The sequence below is a fragment of the Neovison vison genome, chromosome 12 (genome assembly GCF_020171115.1).
Source record: "Neovison vison isolate M4711 chromosome 12, ASM_NN_V1, whole genome shotgun sequence".
In the NCBI taxonomy this organism is placed as follows: Eukaryota; Metazoa; Chordata; class Mammalia; order Carnivora; family Mustelidae; genus Neogale; species Neogale vison.
The window spans coordinates 100,960,528-100,980,140 of NC_058102.1; the positions used below are offsets into that span (position 1 = coordinate 100,960,528).

General features: G+C 51.1%; 2 protein-coding genes across 4 annotated transcripts; both read right to left on the reverse strand.

The window, feature by feature from the left end:
* Positions 1-300: 300 nt before the first annotated feature.
* On the reverse strand, positions 301-8,429 carry SDR9C7 (short chain dehydrogenase/reductase family 9C member 7). The gene is made up of 4 exons (XM_044226869.1): positions 8,016-8,429; positions 4,436-4,694; positions 3,608-3,771; positions 301-1,772 (listed from the first exon to the last, which is right to left on the reverse strand). The coding sequence occupies exons 1-4, from the start codon at positions 8,314-8,316 to the stop codon at positions 1,555-1,557; spliced, it is 942 nt and encodes a 313-aa protein (XP_044082804.1). The 5' UTR covers positions 8,317-8,429; the 3' UTR covers positions 301-1,554.
* Positions 8,430-11,737: 3,308 nt separating this feature from the next.
* On the reverse strand, positions 11,738-19,396 carry RDH16 (retinol dehydrogenase 16). Of its 3 annotated transcripts, none has more exons than XM_044226675.1 (6): positions 19,315-19,396; positions 16,877-17,211; positions 14,804-15,062; positions 13,141-13,304; positions 12,374-12,609; positions 11,738-12,000 (listed from the first exon to the last, which is right to left on the reverse strand). In XM_044226675.1, the coding sequence occupies exons 2-5, from the start codon at positions 17,187-17,189 to the stop codon at positions 12,392-12,394; spliced, it is 954 nt and encodes a 317-aa protein (XP_044082610.1). In that variant the 5' UTR covers positions 17,190-17,211; positions 19,315-19,396; the 3' UTR covers positions 11,738-12,000; positions 12,374-12,391. The 3 variants fall into 3 exon arrangements, with proteins under 3 accessions (XP_044082610.1, XP_044082608.1, XP_044082609.1); XM_044226673.1 differs by having other exon boundaries at positions 12,381-12,609; positions 19,315-19,392; XM_044226674.1 differs by lacking the exon at positions 11,738-12,000 and adding an exon at positions 12,136-12,251 and having other exon boundaries at positions 19,315-19,392.
* Between the last annotated feature and the right edge of the window lie 217 nt (positions 19,397-19,613).

The window sequence follows — 19,613 nt, forward strand, 5'->3', positions numbered from 1 at the left end:
AATTGTGAATGGAAAAGCACAGAGTTCCCAGTGCCATTGGCAGTCACACCACAACTAAAGATAAGTGGGATAAAGCCAAAACTGGGTGGCAGAGCAAAGTAGAAAGAATCTGCATCCTCGATGCCATTATTCAAACACTGAATCCTGTCCTTTCTTTATTACTAAAGCCATAATTCCTGGAACCCGTGAATCTGACCTTATTTGGAAAAAAGGTCTCTGCAGAGGTAATTAAACATTCATTTTGTCATTTTCCAGTTCAGCTGGATGTTGAAGAGACACCAGTAAAGACATTTTAATTTTAAAAATTCACATTTGACTTTTATTACATGACCACTCTCAAGATCAAAAAAGTCTTTTCAATAGAACTTCACATGACTTAGAAGTTTGGTGTTTTATTTTTTTTTTTAATTTAGTTTCACGACTTATTTGACAATGTTACTAATGTCAAAAATGTATTCTCTGTAACAGTAACTCTGGGAATCTGAACACTGAGTTTTGTCTTGGCCATCACCTTGGGAGGCCTTGGATAGGTCACTTCCTCCTCTGAGCATTCGGTATTACTGTGGAGCTATATCGGTGGTTCCCATGCACCCAAGGACATCAGAATCATCACCTTATTACAAACACAGATTCGTGGGCCCCGTCCCAAGCTACTGAATCAGATAGTCTAACATTGGGGCCAGGAATCTGTATTTTTAACTAACCAGGCGATTATGATGTACAGGGAGCTACTGGATTAGATGGCCTCTGGGTTCCTCGTAGCTAAAAATGTGATTTTCTGATTTCTGTTTCTTCTGTCACTGTTTGTCCTATCTCTGCTACTAGATATTGTGTTAAAAAACAGAACCACAAAATAAAAAATAAAAAAACCCAAGACCATGATTTAATCCTCTTTACATCCTTCCAGCACTTACATAGTGCCTGGTATGTTGCAGGCGCTCAATAAATACTTGAAAAATTAATCAATGGTGATTAAATAAATGAATGTTATTTTATGTGGATCCCAATCACCTATGAACAGAGAGATCTATATAGAAAGAAAACATCATAAACTTTTACTTGATATAATCTTGCACTCCCTGTCTGCTCTACTACATATTTTAAATAATGGGTTGTGGGAATGAGGTTAATGCATATTTAGAGACTCAGTAGGCAAGTCGTTGAGATGCTTCTGTGGGCTCGATTATCCTGCAGTATTTCCCAGTGGTGGTGATAACTGACAGAGGCTCATGATTCAGCAGGAGCTCGGTTTCCTCCCCTTGACATTTTCACGTCCAAAAAAACCCGTATCCCTAATGAGTCACAGATGTTCTTGGGGCCATGCTGTAGGTCTTTGCATCTGCAAAGGCCAGCTGGGGTTTCTGCAGAGTCCCAGTAAGTGGGAAGAGGCGCTTGTCTTCTGCTAGAAGTTATCCATAAATTCTCCAGCAGTGGGTGTCAGCCAAGCAAAGCATCCCTCAGAATGTCTGATACCACCTCTTGGGACCCTACAGTCTCTTCTCCCACCCCCCTCCCTCCTCCACACTCTACTGACCATCCCTGGACTTCCCCAGCTCAGACACTGTCTGCTGGCTTTGGAAGGTACCGGCTCAGGATGAAATCTGTCACAGGGGTGGGCAACTTAGCTAATGGGATGTAGAGGAGTTTGGCGTCCAGGCCTGGGTTATAGCGGATGCGGGGGCTCCGGGAAATGATGGCGTGCTCCATGCTGTTGGTGACCTCGCTGATCCTTGGCTCTGCCAACTGCATCATGTTTTTTAACTTCTCAGTATCTGTTTGAGGGCGCAAGAGGGAAGGAAGGTCAATGGCTCTGTTACTCTTCATAAGACATGGTTTCTTCTGCATTCTATCCAAACTCCCTTTCCATCAGATCCCTGATCCCATGTTTCAGGCCGATCTACCACACCCTGCAGGTTGTCCCTTAGGCAAATGCCCTGTAAATAATCTTACTTCTCTTCCTGAACTCAACAACTGTGTGCTGATTTAGCAGTGAGAAGAACTGTGCCCAGTTCTGCCACTTATTAGTTGTGTGACTTGGAGCTTAAACTTCCATCATCTGTAAAACGAGGATAATAATATCTGCTCTAGAGAATAATAAAGATGAAGGGTAGACGATGTAGGAGGACAGAATAGAAAACAAGTGTATACAAGTGCATGGGAAAAATTGGAAGAAAATAAGTAAAAATACTGTCTGGCTGGTGGGATTCCTAGTCAATGGGGACTCTTTTTTTCTCCTATATAGGTCCTAGAGTTCCCAGATTTTCTACAAAAGCATGCAAGAAAAAAAATGTTATTAAAAAATAGTAACAGGGGGCGCCTGGGTGGCTCAGTGGGTTAAGCCTCTGCCTTCGGCTCAGGTCATGATCTCAGGGTCCTGGGATCGAGTCCCGCATCGGGCTCTCTGCTCAGCAGGGAGCCTGCTTCCTCCTATGTCTCTCTGCCTGCCTCTCTGCCTACTTGTAATCTCTCTCTGTCAAATAAATAAATAAAATCTTTAAAAAAAAATAGTAACGGGGTGCCTCGGTGGCTCAGTCAGTTAAGCATCTGTCTTTAGCTCAGGTCATGATCTTGGAGCCCTGGGGTGGGGCTCCCTGTTCAGAGGGGTGTCTGCTTCTCCCTCTGCCCCTCCCCCTATGCTTGTGCACATGCAGGCACTCTCTCTCTCTCTCCCTGAAATAAATAACTTAATTAATTTTTTTAAAATGTTAAAAATTTTAATTTAAAAAAATTTAAAGATTTTTTTTACATCTTTTTTTTTTTTTTTTTAAGGCCCTGGCCTTTGTCATGAGACCATTGTGGGGCTCAAATGATCTAAGGCACAGACTGGTCTGTTGTAAGGCTCTAACAAACATGAGGGGCTATTCTGTTTGCATCTTGTGCACAAGTCTGAGGCTATAAGGATGGGAGAGCAAGGCATCTGAGTGGTCCAAGTCTGCCAAAGCTCACAACACAAATAGGAGACAAGCCACATGGCACACTTATGGGTCCCTTTGCCCGGGACACCGGCGAGTCACTGGGACTGCTTCAGTGAGAGCCCCAAGAACTCTGGAGGAAATGGTGCCCGAGAGTCAGACTTGCCAATAAGGGATTAAAACTTGAAAACCACAGAAACAACAGCTGGCCCAACTTGGGAGATGGTCTGGGAAGATAGAGAATTCACCTCTTCTGGGCAAGACCCGGGTGAGTGGTTGATGAGGGCAGGACAGTGTAGTTTAAGTACGCTTCACCCCCCAATGCCAATGAACCCCCTCTTAGTTTCCTAAAGAGAAAACTACTGCAGTGAACCAACTGTGCTCTGAATAACTTCTCTGCACTCATGGCAGTGCATTTTCACCTGTTTGCTTACAGAATAATGAATACCAGGGGTCAGGAGTGGGCGGCATCTCCCCTAACATTCCTCTCCCCATGAAGGCTATGGTTCTGCCACTCTGAGCAGTTGCCCCCTGGTCTCAATTCTCAAATCCCAGCCCTGCCACTAGTTTTGTGACCTTGGGTCCTTAACCCTTCTGAGCCTCCATGCCCTTAACTCTGCAATGAAAATGAGTCAATGATCCCCGAGGTCTTGCTGTTCCTCTCAGAGACCCCCTCTCCCTCCCAGAGAACTCACAGTTGCGGAAGTACTCCTCCCCATAGCTATCCCGGGTCTCCTGAGGCAGCCGCTCCCACAGCCTTTGCATGCGGGACACCAGGGCCTCCTTGCCCAGGATGGATGTTCGATAGTTCCCGGGCTCAATGATGCTGACTTTCACCCCAAAGTAGTAGAGCTCACGCCTGGGAAAGAAGAGTTGGATTCAGTCTGGGGCCCCAAAATGACAAAGGATCGTCTGGGAGAGTCACTTCTGACACCTCTACAGGGGCTTACCTCCCCAGGAACCTAGAGCCGCTCCCCTACTCCTGTACCAGGTTGGCACTGCCTTCATGCAAATAAGGGCCTCAGCCCTTTCCCAAGCAATCTGCATTAGGCAAACGCAGCAGGAAAGAAGTCAATGGTGAATCTAGACCAAAGCTCTGCCTCTTACCAGGTTCCTCCCACTTGGCCCCAGACCTGACAACCACACGGGAAAGGGAATGAGGGGTCTGGGCAAGGCCTGAATCCTCCTCTGAGGGTCTCCCTTGGGCCTCTCTGCCCCCAGACTTCTCTGTCTGCATGAGACACTCCCCCTCCTACTCCTATAAGCCCAAACGTAGTTTCAGTCGTTTTGGGACAGCTCAAGGGAAGGGCAGGAAGACAGCCCCCATCACCAGCCTCCTCTTCTCCTCATTCCTTCTCCTGGTCCTTGGGGAAGGCCCCTGAGGACAAGGCTTCTTCCTGCTACTGTTAGCTCCCCACCTCCAGAACTCCCCTGCCCACATGCTATCCTCCCTAGCTCTCTCTTCCTGAGGTGAAACCTGCAGGATTCCCACCCAGCGTGGTTTGGTCCCGGGGCCCAGTCACCTGATGCTGTCAGAGAAGGCCTCGACACCAAACTTGGAGACACAGTAGCCACCACCAATGACAGCCACACGACCTCCAGAGCTGGACATGTTGACGATCCTGCCCCGAGCTTTTTTGACCAGGGGTAGCATATGGAGGGTCACTTCGATCAGTCCTACCAGGTTCACATTGATCACCTTCACGAAGTCCTCCTTCATCAGCCATTCATTGGGTCCACTGGGCAGGCCTACACCAGCATTGTTCACCAGGGCCCAGAGGCCTGGGGGTGTGACGGAGGGAGAGAGAACCACACAGAAATCATTCGTGTCTCCGGAAAAGCATCAGAGTCCCCCACCCACCAGCCCAGGGCTGCCAGGGCACAAGATGGCCCGGCTGGTGGCTTGTGGTAGGGAGTTGTGATGGGCCAGAGGAAGATATACCTTTTACTAATTAGTTTTCCTGAAGTCCTTCAGCCCTCATGCTTCCTCCTCTCTATTCACCTAAGTGTAAGAATCCCACTCCATTTTGCACATTACCAACTCCGTTCATCCACTCCCATATTCATCCATTCATCCCTCCATTATCTCGTCTCGGTCAGTTACAGAGGAAGGTGATAGAGACATGAAGTGAACAAGAGAGGGTCTTATCCCTCAAGGAGCTCACAAACCATAGGGGACATTAATAATATTCATAAGTAAATATGTAACACATTTAAATAAAACATGAAACATTAATTAAAACTTGAAAAAAATGTAATAAGAGCTCTCTTTCAGATATTTAATTTGAGTTGGTGTAAATGGAGAGAAATAATGCTGAGTATTGTCATTCAACTCTGCAAGGACCCATGCTTGAGGACCTTAAGTTCTAGTCCTGGTTCTACCTCCAGCTCCGGACAAGTCACATCTCTCGATGAAGGGCCTCAGGTCCTTCATCGCCTGGGCAGAACATCTGCTTCCAGCCTGCAGCCTGCAATCTGGAGACCCTTCCAGGCTAAACCCCAGAACCTGCAGGGGAGGCCTCACTTTCATTTGTTTTACACACTGAACTTCCAAGTGAAATTCCACTTGGAGGAGGGTGTTTGATGCTAAAAACATGTTGGAAAGTCTCTAAATGATACCTAAGGACACTTTCCAGCTCTTTCATTCAAAGATTCCATAAACCCCACTGTCCTGACTTCTTCCCTTCCCTTCCCCTCCCTTCATTCCACCAGCCCCCTTGGCACCTGCAGCCTCAAGATTCCCTTCCCAGCAAAACTCCACTCTTCCAATGGCAGGTCTAGATGTAAACACCACTTGTGGTCCACTGCTCATTTTAGGCCTGGTCCACACACAAGCCATGCTCCCACCATACCTTCCTGCCTTCCTCTAACTAAAGAGATGCCAGGAGACCGGCTGCCTGGTGGGACTCGCACCTTCCCAGCCACAGGAGACTCTTTCATCTTACAGATGAGGCAATGAGGCTCCTGGGACCCAAAGACTATAAAACCCAAGTGGTCTCTGTCTGTGGAGAAGGGATACACACTTGCGACGACCTGTGATCACCCTGGCCAATAGCTCTGCCCGCTGGCCAACCAGGACTACCTTCATTTTTTTCCTGCAAAGAATAACTAGAGAACCATCAGAGCAGTGTGAATAGCTCTAAGGCTGTGCCGACCTGTGATGCCCAGATATCTCAGGGGCAACAAGAAAGCATGCCAGAAACCCTGCCCCCTCGCTTTCCCAGCACTTTTTAGACCAAGGATGTTGCCCATTGGGGTAGGCAGAATAACAGCCCCTCCAACATGTCCCCATACTAGTCCCTAGAACCTATGAACAGGGTGGGTTACATGGGAAAAAGGAATTAAGAAAGCACATGGAAGTCAAATTGTTAATCACCAGACCTTAAAATGGGAAGATTATCCTGAACGAGCCTGGTGAACCCAATATAATCAGAGGGTTTTTTTAGGTGGAAGAAGGAGGCAGGAGACAGAACCAGAGAGAGAGAGCAGTGTGAAAAGGACTTAGCCCTACCTTGTTGGTCTTGAAAATGGGGGAACAGGGTCATGAGCTAAGAAATGCAGGAAACCTCTAGAAACTGGGAGAGGCAATGAGATGGACTCTCCTCTAGGGCCTCCAGAAGCAACGCACCTCTGTTGACACCTTGATTCTAGCTCAGTGAGACCCATTTTGGACTTCTGACCTCTAGAAGTATAAGTTAATAAATTTGTGTTGTTTTATATATTTTATATATTTTTAAAGATTTTATTCATTTATTTGAGAGAGAGAGAGAAAGAGCAACCATTTGGGGGAGGGTAGGGAAGATGCAGAGGCAGAAGCAGGCTCCCCGCTGAGCAAGAAGCCTGGGTGGGGGAGCTCAGTCTTAGGACTCTGGGATCATGACCTGAGCCAAAGGCAGATGCTTAACTAACTGAACCACCCAGGCACCCCTAAATTTGTGTTGTTTTAAGCCACTAAGTTACTGCTTTAATTTATTACAGCAGGAATAAGAACCTAATATACCCAATGACTCATGAACACAAGTGGCTCAAGGCTGAATGTAGGGCACTGGGCAAGGCAGCCTATTGAAGAAAGAGACCGACTCTCACTCAATTATTCATCAATTAGTTCATTCAACAAAAATTTACTGAGCACCTTACTAGATGCCAGACACTGTCTGGGTACTAAGGATAGATAAGGAAAAGAGACAAAAAGCCCCTCCCCCTCCCATCCCTGGCCCTGCCCGGGAAGCTTTATTCTAGCAGGGGAAAACAGACAATAAATAAGAAAAATAAGTAAGTTGTAATAAGTAAGTTGTATATTGGATAGTGGTAAATGCTAAGGAGAAAAATAAAGAAAGGAGTTACTGTTTGGCCCCTCCCGGGTCCCAGGGCTCTCTGGCTCCCACCCGCTGTGGGGGACCCCAGACCAGTCCCCTTAGGAGTCAGAACTTCCCTCGGGCTGCTGTTCCACACCAGAGCCATCCCGTTCCTCCTGTTCCTGTGCCCATGCACTTCGTGCAGGAAGCTTCCTTGGCAGCCCAGCCCAGCCAGCCCACAGTCTCTCTTCCCAGAAGGAGTGGTCACTCTGATGTCAGCATTTAACCTGAAGTCAACCCAACATCCACCATGATGTGGGGAAGAGGACAGATCTCTCTCTCTCTCCTGCCTTCTAGCTTGACAAAGTCAAGGACAGCAAACACCCCCACTCAGGGAGTCCAACCTCGTGTTCCTTTTCCCCTTCGCCCAGTCCAATCCCAAGAAAAAACGTGCTCACATTGCCATAGGAGCTGATGGCTGGGACTTCCCAGGTCCTGGAAAGGCAACTGCATCTTTAGCGCCTTGGATATACAGAACACATCTTACTTCTCCCGCCTCCTATGGCAGCCTCCCCCCACCTCTCTGAGTCTCTGGCAGAGAAAACTTCCTTGGGAAATCACCCCCTTCATATGAACTGACCAAACCACACAACGGTTTCCAATCCTGCTGAGCCAGAGCCCCAGCCCCCTTCTCTCCATCCCCTCTCCCACCGCATCTGAACAACAGTGTCCCTGATCACTGTCAGACGTCTGGGGGAGAAAGAGAGAAGAAAACACCGAGAGAGCTGAAGAATGCGATTTGCCCCACCTTGCTCGCCCACTTGGTCTCTCACCCACTGGGTCGCTGCCTGTATGCTCTCGGTCTTGGTGACATCCAAGAGGATGGTCTGCAGCCGGTAAGAGGTATCCTGCCGAAGCTTCTGGGCCCCCTCCTCTGTGAAGCAAGCAGCCAGCACCCGCATGCCCCGATCGACCAGCTGCCGGGCCAGCAGGTTCCCGAAGCCCGAGTCACAACCCGTGATGAAGACGTACTTGTCTGAAAGGTTGCGCACCAGATTGCAGTTCTTAAACCAGCGGTACATAAAGGAGAGATCCGTAATAGCTGCCATGGAGCAGGGGGAAGGTGACTGCCAAGAAGCCTGGGCTCAGGAGACAGTGGGAGAGGCTGGTCCTCTGAGCCCCGGCTGGCAGTCTGCTGGAACCCACTGAGAAGAGCTCTCCTCCCTTCTACCATTGGCAACAGACCCAGGGCTCCCGGGTGAGCCACTTTATAATTTCTAGAGGTGGATGCATCAACACACCAATTAGCCTAGATGCAAGAAATTCAAGTCCAACCTGAAGCTGTGTGACCTCAGACAGTCCTGGTGGCTGCCTCTCGCTCTCCTCCATCCCTGATGCGGGAAGCTGCCAAGGATGGGAAAGACCTTGCTGGTGAGGTCGATGCTGAGACGGGCCTTGTCCTGGGTGGTCTGAGCAGTGTGGGTGAGAAAGGAGGACTCCGCCCGGAGAGCCTTCCTGGAAATCCCTACCTCCAGCCCGGGGACTGAAATCGTTTGTCTTAAGGGCAGACACGTCAATAAACTTAATTTTTATTTTCAGGGGAAAAAGTTAAGACAAATTCATTAATGTAAAACAAACAGAATTGGTTTTGCCCATGCCCCCCCAAACCCTCAAAGAAATGAGTTTTAGGTTACTAGCTCTTTGGAATTCTCTGACCTTAGTGAATCTCCATGATAAGAAGAAAAAGGTAGTGTCACCCCCAGAGTAGATGTGCCTCCAAGGTCCTGAGGCCAGAGGTAGCAGGGCCCACCTACAGGGAGGCTATTTCTGAAAACTGGAAAGAGGAGAAGCTCCAGGACTGGGTCCTTAGGAGGTGATACCAACGAGGAACCTCACAGAACCTCACGATACTCCATGAGGAAGCTCCAGGCAGGCCCAGCTCTCCTGAACTAGTGACCAGGCAAATACACAAAGTTAAGGACAGAAGACACAATAGCTACTACCCTGGGGCAGGGCCCCCAGTGGGCATTTCCTTCCACCTCTAGGACTAGGCACACACTAGGTGATCTGGTGAACTGAGAAGCCTGGGGTGGGGGGGTTGTGTGACAGTGGAAGGAAGGGATTATGAAGTCAGCTGACACAGTGGCTAATCGGATGTACAGAGGTAGGGGAGACCAGGAATCAAGGGAAGAATCCCTTTAGAGAACCCCATTAGAATAATGTATGGGGTTGATAATGGGTAGAACCATAAGTGGCAAGAGAAGTCAGGGTTGAGGATGTTTTGGGTACAGGGAAGGGAGGCAGGAGAAGAGACAGTTATAATATGAACATCGTTGAGATGAAGTCCAGCCAGATGATGAAGACAGGCCATGAGATCCCTGGGCAGATGCAGGAAGGACCTGAGGCCAAATCTTGGCTCTGAGAAGGGATGACATATGGGAAAAACAGAGGACTAGAGTCAGAGACTTGGAAAATTCTCAGGGTCAGGATGTGGAGAGTAGGGACAGAGTCCAGGAAATTCAGCAAAGAACTCACCGAAGTTAGGAGGGAAGCTGATAAAGAAAAAGAAGTAAGAGATGAGAGAGAGGAGCCATACCTAGGACCCTGAGATGCAGCGACAGAAGGATGCTGGAGTCTATGGAAGCTCTTGGAATAAACCTCTAGAGACACGATGCCCCAAGATGACCCTGGCCACCAGCTCATCCTGAGGGACTGGGGGCCACTCACCCACATCTTCCGGGTCCAAAAGCTCTGACAGAAGCGGAGCCACAAATTTCCCAAGGTGAAGAGCCAAAGAAGCATCTCTATGCGCCACTACCCATGAAGGTTAGTGAGCTTCAGAATCAAATAACATACATGTTGCCTCAGGAAAGACCAGAGAGCTCAGCCATTCTATAGCAAGGATGGTGGGAGCGAGAGGTCAGATCATGGGCACACCCCTGGGGGACAGATCCAAACCCTGTGTGGGACAGAGATGGGAAGTGGTGGAGGCAAACCTTACCCATGGCACACCCAGCCCAAGGCACAACTCCCACGCTCAGCTGGGGAGGTATGTCCCAACCCTGACTCCCGGGTAGGTGAATAGAGCAATCTTGGCTAAGGGAAGTCCGACAATGTCGCTCAAGGGCTGAGCAGTCCCAGGAATATCCTAGTCCTTGAGAAGACAGGTGACATCCAGGGGTTGTCTCTGGATTTAGAAAAGGATGACTTGGAATGACTCCAACACAGGACCTGGCCCGACTCACCATTTCATGGGCCTCTGTGCTGACGGATGATTACGGCAGTGCTCCCCTGGGTTCAGACTCCCAACAGCTATGAAAAGCAGGTCATGCAGTGGGGAATAGGAACCACAGAGAAGGGCTCTTTTCCTAGGGCTCGAAATGCCCCACTCTCCGATGACAAGTCCCTCTGCTGAGTAGGCGCCCGAGGCTGACAGGTCAGGCTGGTGGTTGGGCTCCATCCACACCTCTGCTCACTAGTGTGGTCAGCAGAGAGGGGCCTCGAGCTCCTCCAGACCATTTCTAGCGTCTACTGCATGGGTCAGAATGAATGACACACCAACATCTGACCTCGTTTTGTTTTCACCAAGAACACTGATGTCATTCTGTAGTATCAGATCCCCCTAACGGCTCCATGGCCTTGATCTGAAACTGAGGGAAGAAAACTAAGACACCTGATGAGACAGCTCCCAGCTCATTTGTCCTCAGCTCAGGAACCAACACCACTCTCTGCAAATGCTTTCTCTGTTCAGTCCCTACTCAGAACATCTTCAGAGAAGTGGGGACATAGAGAGTCCCCGGTTGCAGGAAGCGCTGGGTAATTGAGGAAATTCCTGCCTGGCACACAGTAGGTGCTCAGCAAAGGTTAGCAGGAAACGAAAGACTGGGGTCCAGAAGTGACTCCCACTCTCCTCCCCTGGAGAATGGGGGAAGGGAGACCTGGGCTGCAGAAGCTGGGGAGGGCCGCAGTTGGGGCATAAATCTAAAGGAGGGGACAGAGGGCTGCAGAGAGGATGCTGCTGAGGGAAGAGGCTTGATGTCCCTGGGAAAGGGACTGGGGCCTGCCAGTGCTTTAGCGACTTCTCCTTGTCTGTCCACCCATGGGTCTCCTGTGACCCCACGTTACTTGATAAATCCTAGAAAGGAAACATTGGCCCCCCACTTCTGTGGAAGGAAGGGGGTGATCTAACTCCCTTCTTGAAATCCCCCTCAGGTTATCCCCCTGCTCCCTTGATCTCTGTAAAGGCACCGGGCTCCTCCTTTCGTGGACTCACACCCCACTGCTCCCCAAGGCCACAGTTCCCATCACTGGACCTAGGCAAATTTTCAACTTTTGAGTCAAAAATAATCAATGGACATCAAGGTTTCAAAACAACTCAACAACTGGTTTGTTCATTTGTTCATTCGTTCCTTCCTTCCATTCTTTCTTTCTTTTTATTTATTTGTTTGAGAGACAGAGAGCACACAAGCAGAGGGAGTGGCAGCCAGAGGGAGAGGGAGAAGCAGACTCCCCGCTGAGCAGAGCGCCCAACCAGGAGGCTTGATCCCAGGACTCTGGGATCATGACCTGAGCCAAAGGCAGACACTTAACTAATTGAGCCAACCAACTGAAAGCTGGTAACTGGTTTCTGGGTCCTGTGTCATGATCCCAATTATAGACATGTCCTTTCAGCCAAGGTCTGGGAGCTGGCACCTCAGGCTAATGGCGCAGGCTGGGGTCATCATGCACATCTCCATTCCATCACAGGTATCTTCAGTGGAGAGGGACATTAACTCCCCCAGGCTGTGTCCATCCTGTGGGAGAGGGACACCCTGAGTAGGGGGACAGAGGCAGAGCAGGTGGGGGCTGAGACCCCCCTGCTGCTGACGCTGCCAAGAGTATGGATTCCTCAAGGTGGCAGGAGGACCAAAAATGCTCAGAGCCTTGAGAAGCCATTCAAGGAACCAGACATGGGTGTGTGCTTTGGAATCCCTATTCCTCAGTCACAAAACTTGATTCTTTCCTCCTTATAGCTCCAGAGTGCTGAGTAATGTCCCAGGGAAGCCTGGGGAGAAGGTGGGGAGGAAGGTGAGGCAGGTGTCCTTGGTGACATGAGATCCCCCCCTCCATCTCTCTCCCACCCCCTGAGGCATCCCCGCCCTCACATTGGACCCAACTCCCTCTTACCACGCACCGCAGCTTGGGTTAGAGAGCCTTAAGGGGCTTCAGGGAGTGCCAGGAAATGATGGCATCCACCAGCACGGTGGGCATGTAGCTCATGGGGAGGTAGAAGAGCTTGGCGTCCCAGCCTGGGGAGTACCGGGTACGGGGGTGGCGGGCCGTCAGTGCGTGCTCCATGCAGTCTGTCACCAAGTACAGGTTGTTGCAACACAATGACTCCAGCTTTTCGATTGATTTCTTGACTGTCCAAAAAGAACGACATAGTCTCACATTTCAGTCTTCTTGCTTCAGGATCAACTGAAGGAAAGAGTTACCAAAAGCACCCCACCTCCCTACCTCTCCCAGATCACCTCCATGGAGGTTGACTCCATGGAGTTCAGCGGAGCCTGTCCCACCTCCTACCACAGGAACACTTTCCTCACTAAGCCCCCTCTGGCTCCATCATGGGAACGTCTGTTCTGCAGAAACCAAGGTCTCTGCAAACGCTAGCCATCTGAGCACCTGAAAACCAGCAGTTCTCATGCTGGCTTGTCAGGAATCCATGTCTGTCTTCTTCCCTCTCTGGCTTCGGTTTCCTCCCCAAACAACGAGGGCATCAGAGGAAACAGTGGTCCCAGGTCTAACAAGCCTGGGTCTTCACTGAGGTCACCATGGGGATGGAAGGAAATGTCCCCTCTGTGTGGGGGACTCGGAGCCTGGAGGAGGGGCCCAGGTCTGTAGGAGGCACTAGGGATGGGCTTTATTTCCCTCTCCCCAGCCCACAGCTCACTCACCAGATGCCAGGAACTTCTCCCCATAGATCTCCTTCACCTCTGGGCTGGCCTGATCCCATGCCTCCTGGGTGGCCCTAGAAATCTTCTCAGTGTTGCAGATGTTAGTGCTGAAGTAACCAGGCTCGATCACAGCTACCTTCACTCCAAAGTAGGAGAGCTCCCTCCTGCAAGGCAGACAGGCAGAGGGGCAAGCAAGGAATTGGGAGGGCCCGGGGACAAACACAACAAACAAACAAACTCGGTATACACTGAACTCAGCATTGGGGTGGGAGCAACTCAAAAGCTTGGGAAGGTTCTAAGAGCAGCGGCCAAGGGGAGAAAATAATGATTAGCATAGTCCGTGTATAACGTGCGTGTGTTTCCCAGCACTGTCTGCACTCCTGAGCTCACATCCCACCTCAGCTGCCGCAGGACACTGTTCACGGGCCATCTCCTCCTGTTTCCCTCACATCCAATCCATCTCCAGACTTGGCCCATTTTACTCCAGCTCACCCCTCCTCAGACCCCCTCCCTTCCTCTTCTGTCTTTGGTTCTCTGAGGAACACCTTAGCCTGCATCTCAGCTCCCTCAGACCCAGAGCCAACTTCTGCCTGGTTCACCAGAGTCTGATTTGACAAACCTGAGTAAACACCTTTCACGGAGTCCTGCTGCCAACAGCATGAAGGTTTGCACCCTGTCTGGACCCCCACTCCCACCCTGTCCCCATGCCCACGTGCCCAGCAGGCCCCCTGTCCAGCCGGGCTTTGTCCAGTAGCCTGGAGGACCGGGCAGCGTAGGGAGGCAGCCATGACTCACCTTAGGCTTGGGCTTGGGCTCAAGTCATTCCCTCACACAGCAGGCCTTCCCACTCAACTTTGCCCAGGGGCCAAATCCATTTCTTCAGTCCTCAGCTCTGGCCCTTCTCCAGGACCCCCCCCTCATTCCGCTAGCCACCACCACCACCATGGCTAACTGGCTTGGTCACAACCATCATGAGAGATGGTCACAACATCCGTGTTTCTCTTGTACATTTCTCAGCCGTCAGATTTTTTTTCTTCAATATTTTATCTATTTATTTGAGAGAGAGAGAGAGAGAAAGAGAGAGGGAGAGCACGAAGAGTGGGCAGAAGGAGAGGGAGAAGCAGACTCTGCACTGAGCCAGGAGCCCGAAGTGGGACACGATCCCAAGACCCTTGAGATCATGACCTGAGCTGAAGGCATATGCTTAACCAACGGAGCCACCCAGTTGCCCCTCTGCTGTCAGACTTTTTAGATCAGACACATATCTTGTATACTCACAGAAGTGCCAAGAAGTAATTACTGAACGAAGTCAAATGCTGAACCCCTCACGTGAAAGGCCCCCCAAAGCTGAACATTATAGGAATTACGGACATGAGCTCTGTAGCCAAACGATCTCAGGTCCAATGCTGCCTCAGACACTTCCCTACCGTGGGTCCTCCCCTCCAGGGCAGTGGTGGGTGAAACCAGTTCTATACACCTGGGGCCCATTCCAACACCCAGAACACAGGACGGTGCTTCCCAGGGAATGTCTGGCACAAAGCAAAAAAGAAGCATCTGGAAGGAAGAGCTTCTGAGGCTGTGAGGAAATGAAGCCCTAGAAAATCCTTCCCCGGAAGCACAGAAGCAGGAGGACTGAGGGAGGGCCTCTGTCCTAGTCCAATACCTGAGGGAGTCTGAGAAGGCCTCAACGCCATACTTGGAGATGCAGTAGCCCCCACCCAAAACGGAGAGCCGGCCCATGACGCTGGAGACATTGACCACGCGGCCCCTCGCCTTCCTCACTAGCGACAGCAGGCTCAGGGTCACCTCCAACAAGCCCAACAGGTTCACGTCGAGTATCTTCATGAAGTCATGCTTGGTCAGCCACTCATTGGGTGCCGTGGGCACAGAGACGCCAGCGTTATTCACCAGGCCCCAGAGTCCTGGGCACAGGACAGGGAGAGAGCAACATTGTCTGTGTGCCTGAGTGAGATGCAGCTATAGTCCCAAGTCACCTCCCGATTCACTTTTTTACAGAACAAACAACAATGCCTACATGGTACAAAGGACAAGCGTTCAGGAGAGGAACTGGGGACGAGATGGCTATGAGAGGGCCAAGGTCTACACGTACACCGATCTTCTGGATGCCCACTGAGCTAGAATGAACTGAACGCTCCTTCTCATCTTCCTGCTCCTATGGACCTGGCACACAGGAGGTAATAAACCCCTTTTTGTGAAGAGCGTGCCCAGAGTTCCAGATAATAGCATGGGGGTCACAACTCTCATAGGAAAGAGACAGCAAGAGGTAGACAGGAATGGCTAAGTGACAAAAATGAAGAGGAAACCAGTGAAGAAGGGAAAAGAAAATTTAAAAATAAGTGAAAGTTAGAAAAAACACATGAAAACTGACTGCCCAGTCTCTGTTGGGAAAGACAGACCTGAAATTCCAGCATCAGGGTAATCTAGAGAACAGGCCTGCCCTGGACACCTGGGGACAGGCTTTGCAACAGCCTGCACCATATCCAAGGCTGTCTGCCTCAGGAAGCCAAGGCCGGCCTTTGTGCTAGGGAATTCCAAAGTCCCCCCCATGGTGAGCCTGGGCCAGGCTTCTGGAGGAGGTGAGACTGAAGGTCTTACCTTAGCCCCAGGAAGGGTCGCCCTCTCCTTCACCCTCCCAAAATGTCACTCTCACTCCCTCCTCCTAAGTCCCCAGCTGCCTCAGCTTTCAGGAAAGCTCCCCGGAGAGAGATGGGGAGAAGATACACACAAGGGATTTGAAATAGTCCTCAGTGATAAAGGGCTGATGGTAGGGAGAGGTGGAGGTGGGGGGACAGGGTTTGACCCTGGGGATACTGGATAGAGAAGAAGGCAAGGCCCCCTGTGATACTCATCCCTCCCTTGCTCAGAAACCTTCTCCGGCCTTAAAGAAATGCATGCTCTCTGATCCAGTTCTTGTATTTTACTTAACATTACTGAAAATGGAAACAAAGCTTTCGTACAGAAATCTCCACTGAGACATTGTTTCTGCCAGCAAAAGTGGAAAACACATGTCAGCAGACAACGCTATAGGATGGCTCCAATGAATGGTGGTCTCGTAGCATGCCTGGATATACAGACATTGAATATTACGTTTTGGAAAAGATTTGATGATGAAAATGCTGATCAGAGGATACATAATAATATAGAGAGTGACTATGGAAACTGGGCTTTGGGAAATGTTCTTTTATCTTAATCCCCGTCTATGTTTTCTACGAGTGTGTTTTACACTTTTAATCACAAAAAAAGACATCAGTGATGTCCTCTTTCCCGAGAAGAGCAGGCAGCATAATAGAGGAGAAAGAGCAGGACCCCTCACCCATGTTTGACTAGAAGTCCCTTCAGTTCTCCGAGCCTCAGTGTCCTCCTAAGTCAAGCACGGCTGATCTTAACACCCTACAGAGGCCCGGGTGTGAAGGCCCCATCCAGAAACAGTGCACCTGCTGAGACCAGGAGCCTGGGTCCAGCCTGGCCCGGCCCTGTGCTGCCCCATCACAAGCCTCGAGGGCCCAACACCTCCTTCAGACTTTTGGCCCTAAACTTAGGCTGGGCTCATCTAACCCTGAGCTCAGACCCAGGCACTGCCGGCCTTCTGCTCTGGAAACTCCAGAGCTTGAGCCTTTGAAAGTCAGAACATCCCAGGAACCTCCCCAGTTTCAGAGAAGAGAGGTGTCCCTGGTGCAGAGAGAAGAAACAGACACAAACAGGAATCGGGCTTTACCTCTGTCCCCCACTCGCTCCTTCACCCACTGGGCGGCTGCCGAGATGCTCTCTGTCTTGGTGACGTCCAGGATCACGGTCTCCAGCCTGTCTGACGTCTGGCCTCTCAGCTGCTGGGCCCCCTGCTCCGTCAGACACGCGGCCAGCACCCTCAAGCCTCGCAGGTCCAGCTGCCGGGCCAGCAGGTTCCCAAAGCCCGAGTCACAGCCTGTGATGAAGACGTACTTGTCTCGGAGGTGGCTCACCACCTGCCTCTCCCGGTACCAGCGGAGGAGGAAGTAGAGGCCCACAAGGGCCACCAGGCACAGCCACATGGCTTTGCAGGGAACGCACAGGCTGAAATGAAACAAGAGTGTGGCCAGTGGTCAGGCAGGACGACTTAAGAACACATGCAACTGGCCAGCCTCCAGGCTGTCTGACAGAGCGTCCCCGAGCTTTTCCCGGTCGCCGTATTCAGAGGGTATTATTGATTCCGGTGCCATCTTCCATGCTCTTTGGTACACTTACGCCCTTTCTACTAGATGCCATCGGATTTCACCAAGAATCCTTTGACACAGAGATGCTTTTCCCAGATGCTTTACCTTCTTCCGATCCTTGTGCTCCTCCCATTTCCCTCTGCCCACCATCTCTCTCTCTCACACACACACACACACACACACACACACTGGGGTCCCCTATGTCCTAGGTCTCATGCTTCAGAACTGTCTTCTTCGTTCTTATTCAAGGCTGGAACCCTGGTCTCCCTGACTTACTGGAGATTCTTATAAAGATGACAGATACACCGTGAATCAAGACGCATGTGGTTTGGGGGCGCCTGGGTGGCTCAGCTGGTTAAGTGACTGCCTTTGGCCCAGGTCATGATCCTGGAGTCCCAGGATCGAGTCCCTCATTGGGCTCCCTGCTCTCTCTCTCTCTCTCTCTCTCTCGTTCTCTCTCTCTTATTTTATTTTAATAAATAAAATCTTAAAAAAAAAAAAGGCACACGTGGTTTTAAAACCCAGCTTTGCTACCAACCAGCTGTGTGACCTGGGCCTGCTGGCTTACACTTTGGCCAGGGTTTCCTCCTTGGGCTCAGGATCCAGAACTCAGTCCTCAGAAATCTAAGCCACTGTCAGCCTCTCCAGGGGTTAGAAGGAGAAGGCACTGAGTAGACGGTCCCCTCCCGCTACAGTAGTTCTCTGAGGCAGACAGATGTTCAGGAGCCTGAAGGGGAATCCGACCTCAGAGGCAAGGAAAGGGGAGAAGGGAATGGGAGAGACACGCAGGAGAGACACGGCCCCCAGTTGCTAGGAAGGTGGAAAGGAAGCACTTGGCCCAAGGGGGTCTCACTCCGTGGAGATGCCCCGTCGTCCCCGGGCCTGGGGGCCTGCTTGCCTTGGGCTCTGCCCTCCCACAGCCAGAATCCAGCCCAGACACAGACTCCAAAGGCAGAAAAGACTGGAATCCAGCCCAGACAAGACTCCAAAAGCCGAAAAGACCGATTTGCTCAGGGGCCAAGTTAGGGGGTGTCCTAAACCCCATCCGAGCAGGCAGGGCTGTAATCCCATGTAACTGCAAAGATGTTGGTTTGGTGTGTGTTTGGGTGGTGGTGGGAGGAGGCGGGAGCTGCCCCTCAGCAGACTAAAGAAAGGACTGGAGAATGGCTATCCCTGGAGGGGGTTCAGGGTGAGGCAGAGGACACCACTTCCACAAAAGGAGAGTGGACGGAGCTGGGGCTGGGACAAGAACAGAAGCCATTTGGACTGCTCTGGGTATCTCCCGCACTATCCACATTTATACAGCTCCACCTGATAAATGAGAAATAGGAGAGGCACGGGGTGGGGGAGTGGCAGAGAGACTGCCCCACAGGAACCAGAGGCTCACCTGCCCCCAAGTTTCCCCCAGCAGGTGAAAAAGACATGAAGGGACACCGATTAAGCCTTTAGTTGTTTTGTGTGGGGAGCTGTCTAGTCTTAAAGTGTTTGTCTCTTAAGGTGGGAGGCGTTGGAGCATGGACAGGGCTGCAGAAATGAAACCGTCCCTGCTTCCTGGGGTCACCACCAGAACCCTCCTACACATGCTGCCCAAAGGCTGGGGGAAGAAGAAAGGAAGGAGCCCTGGAAACGCCCAGGGGTGCAAGGCAACATGCGCATCCTAACTGGACACCAAACCCCACTAAGGGAGCAGACCATATTCCTTTACTTGCAAGGAACCAGAGGGTTTCTTCCTCAGTGACCACAAGTGCCTTCCCCACCAGTTTTCAAGGGGACCAGAGAGCAGAGACATCTCCCAGCCCTCAAGGCGCGCTGCTGCACTCTTGGAAATCCTCAAAGCAACGTGACCGCTTGCCTCTGCTCTCTGGGGCTGCGAGGAGCTTCAGAGTCCATCTCAGGTGGGAAGAACCGCAGGAAGGTCAGAAAGGGCAGTAAGAGAAAAGAGGCTGGGGTGTCCCTCCCTTACCTGGGAGCTGTGGGGGCTCGAACGAGAAAGCCTGCAGAGGCCCCAGAGGGATGGAGACTGGTCGCTGCGAATCGCGGCACTGAGATCTCCAGTGGCGCCCTGCGGACGGGGAGTCCGGCTCCAGGACGGTCCCTGTAAGCCAAGTGCGCGCTGGGACGGAGGCGCGCGCCCCCTGGTGGTGCCCTGCTGGAGGCTCAGCGGGACCACCTTCCAAGCGGCGCGACCCCAACCCCGTTCCCTTTTCTCCATCCTGTGTGGCTTTTCTGAAAAGGGGAGCCACAGGTGATGGGGAAGGGAGC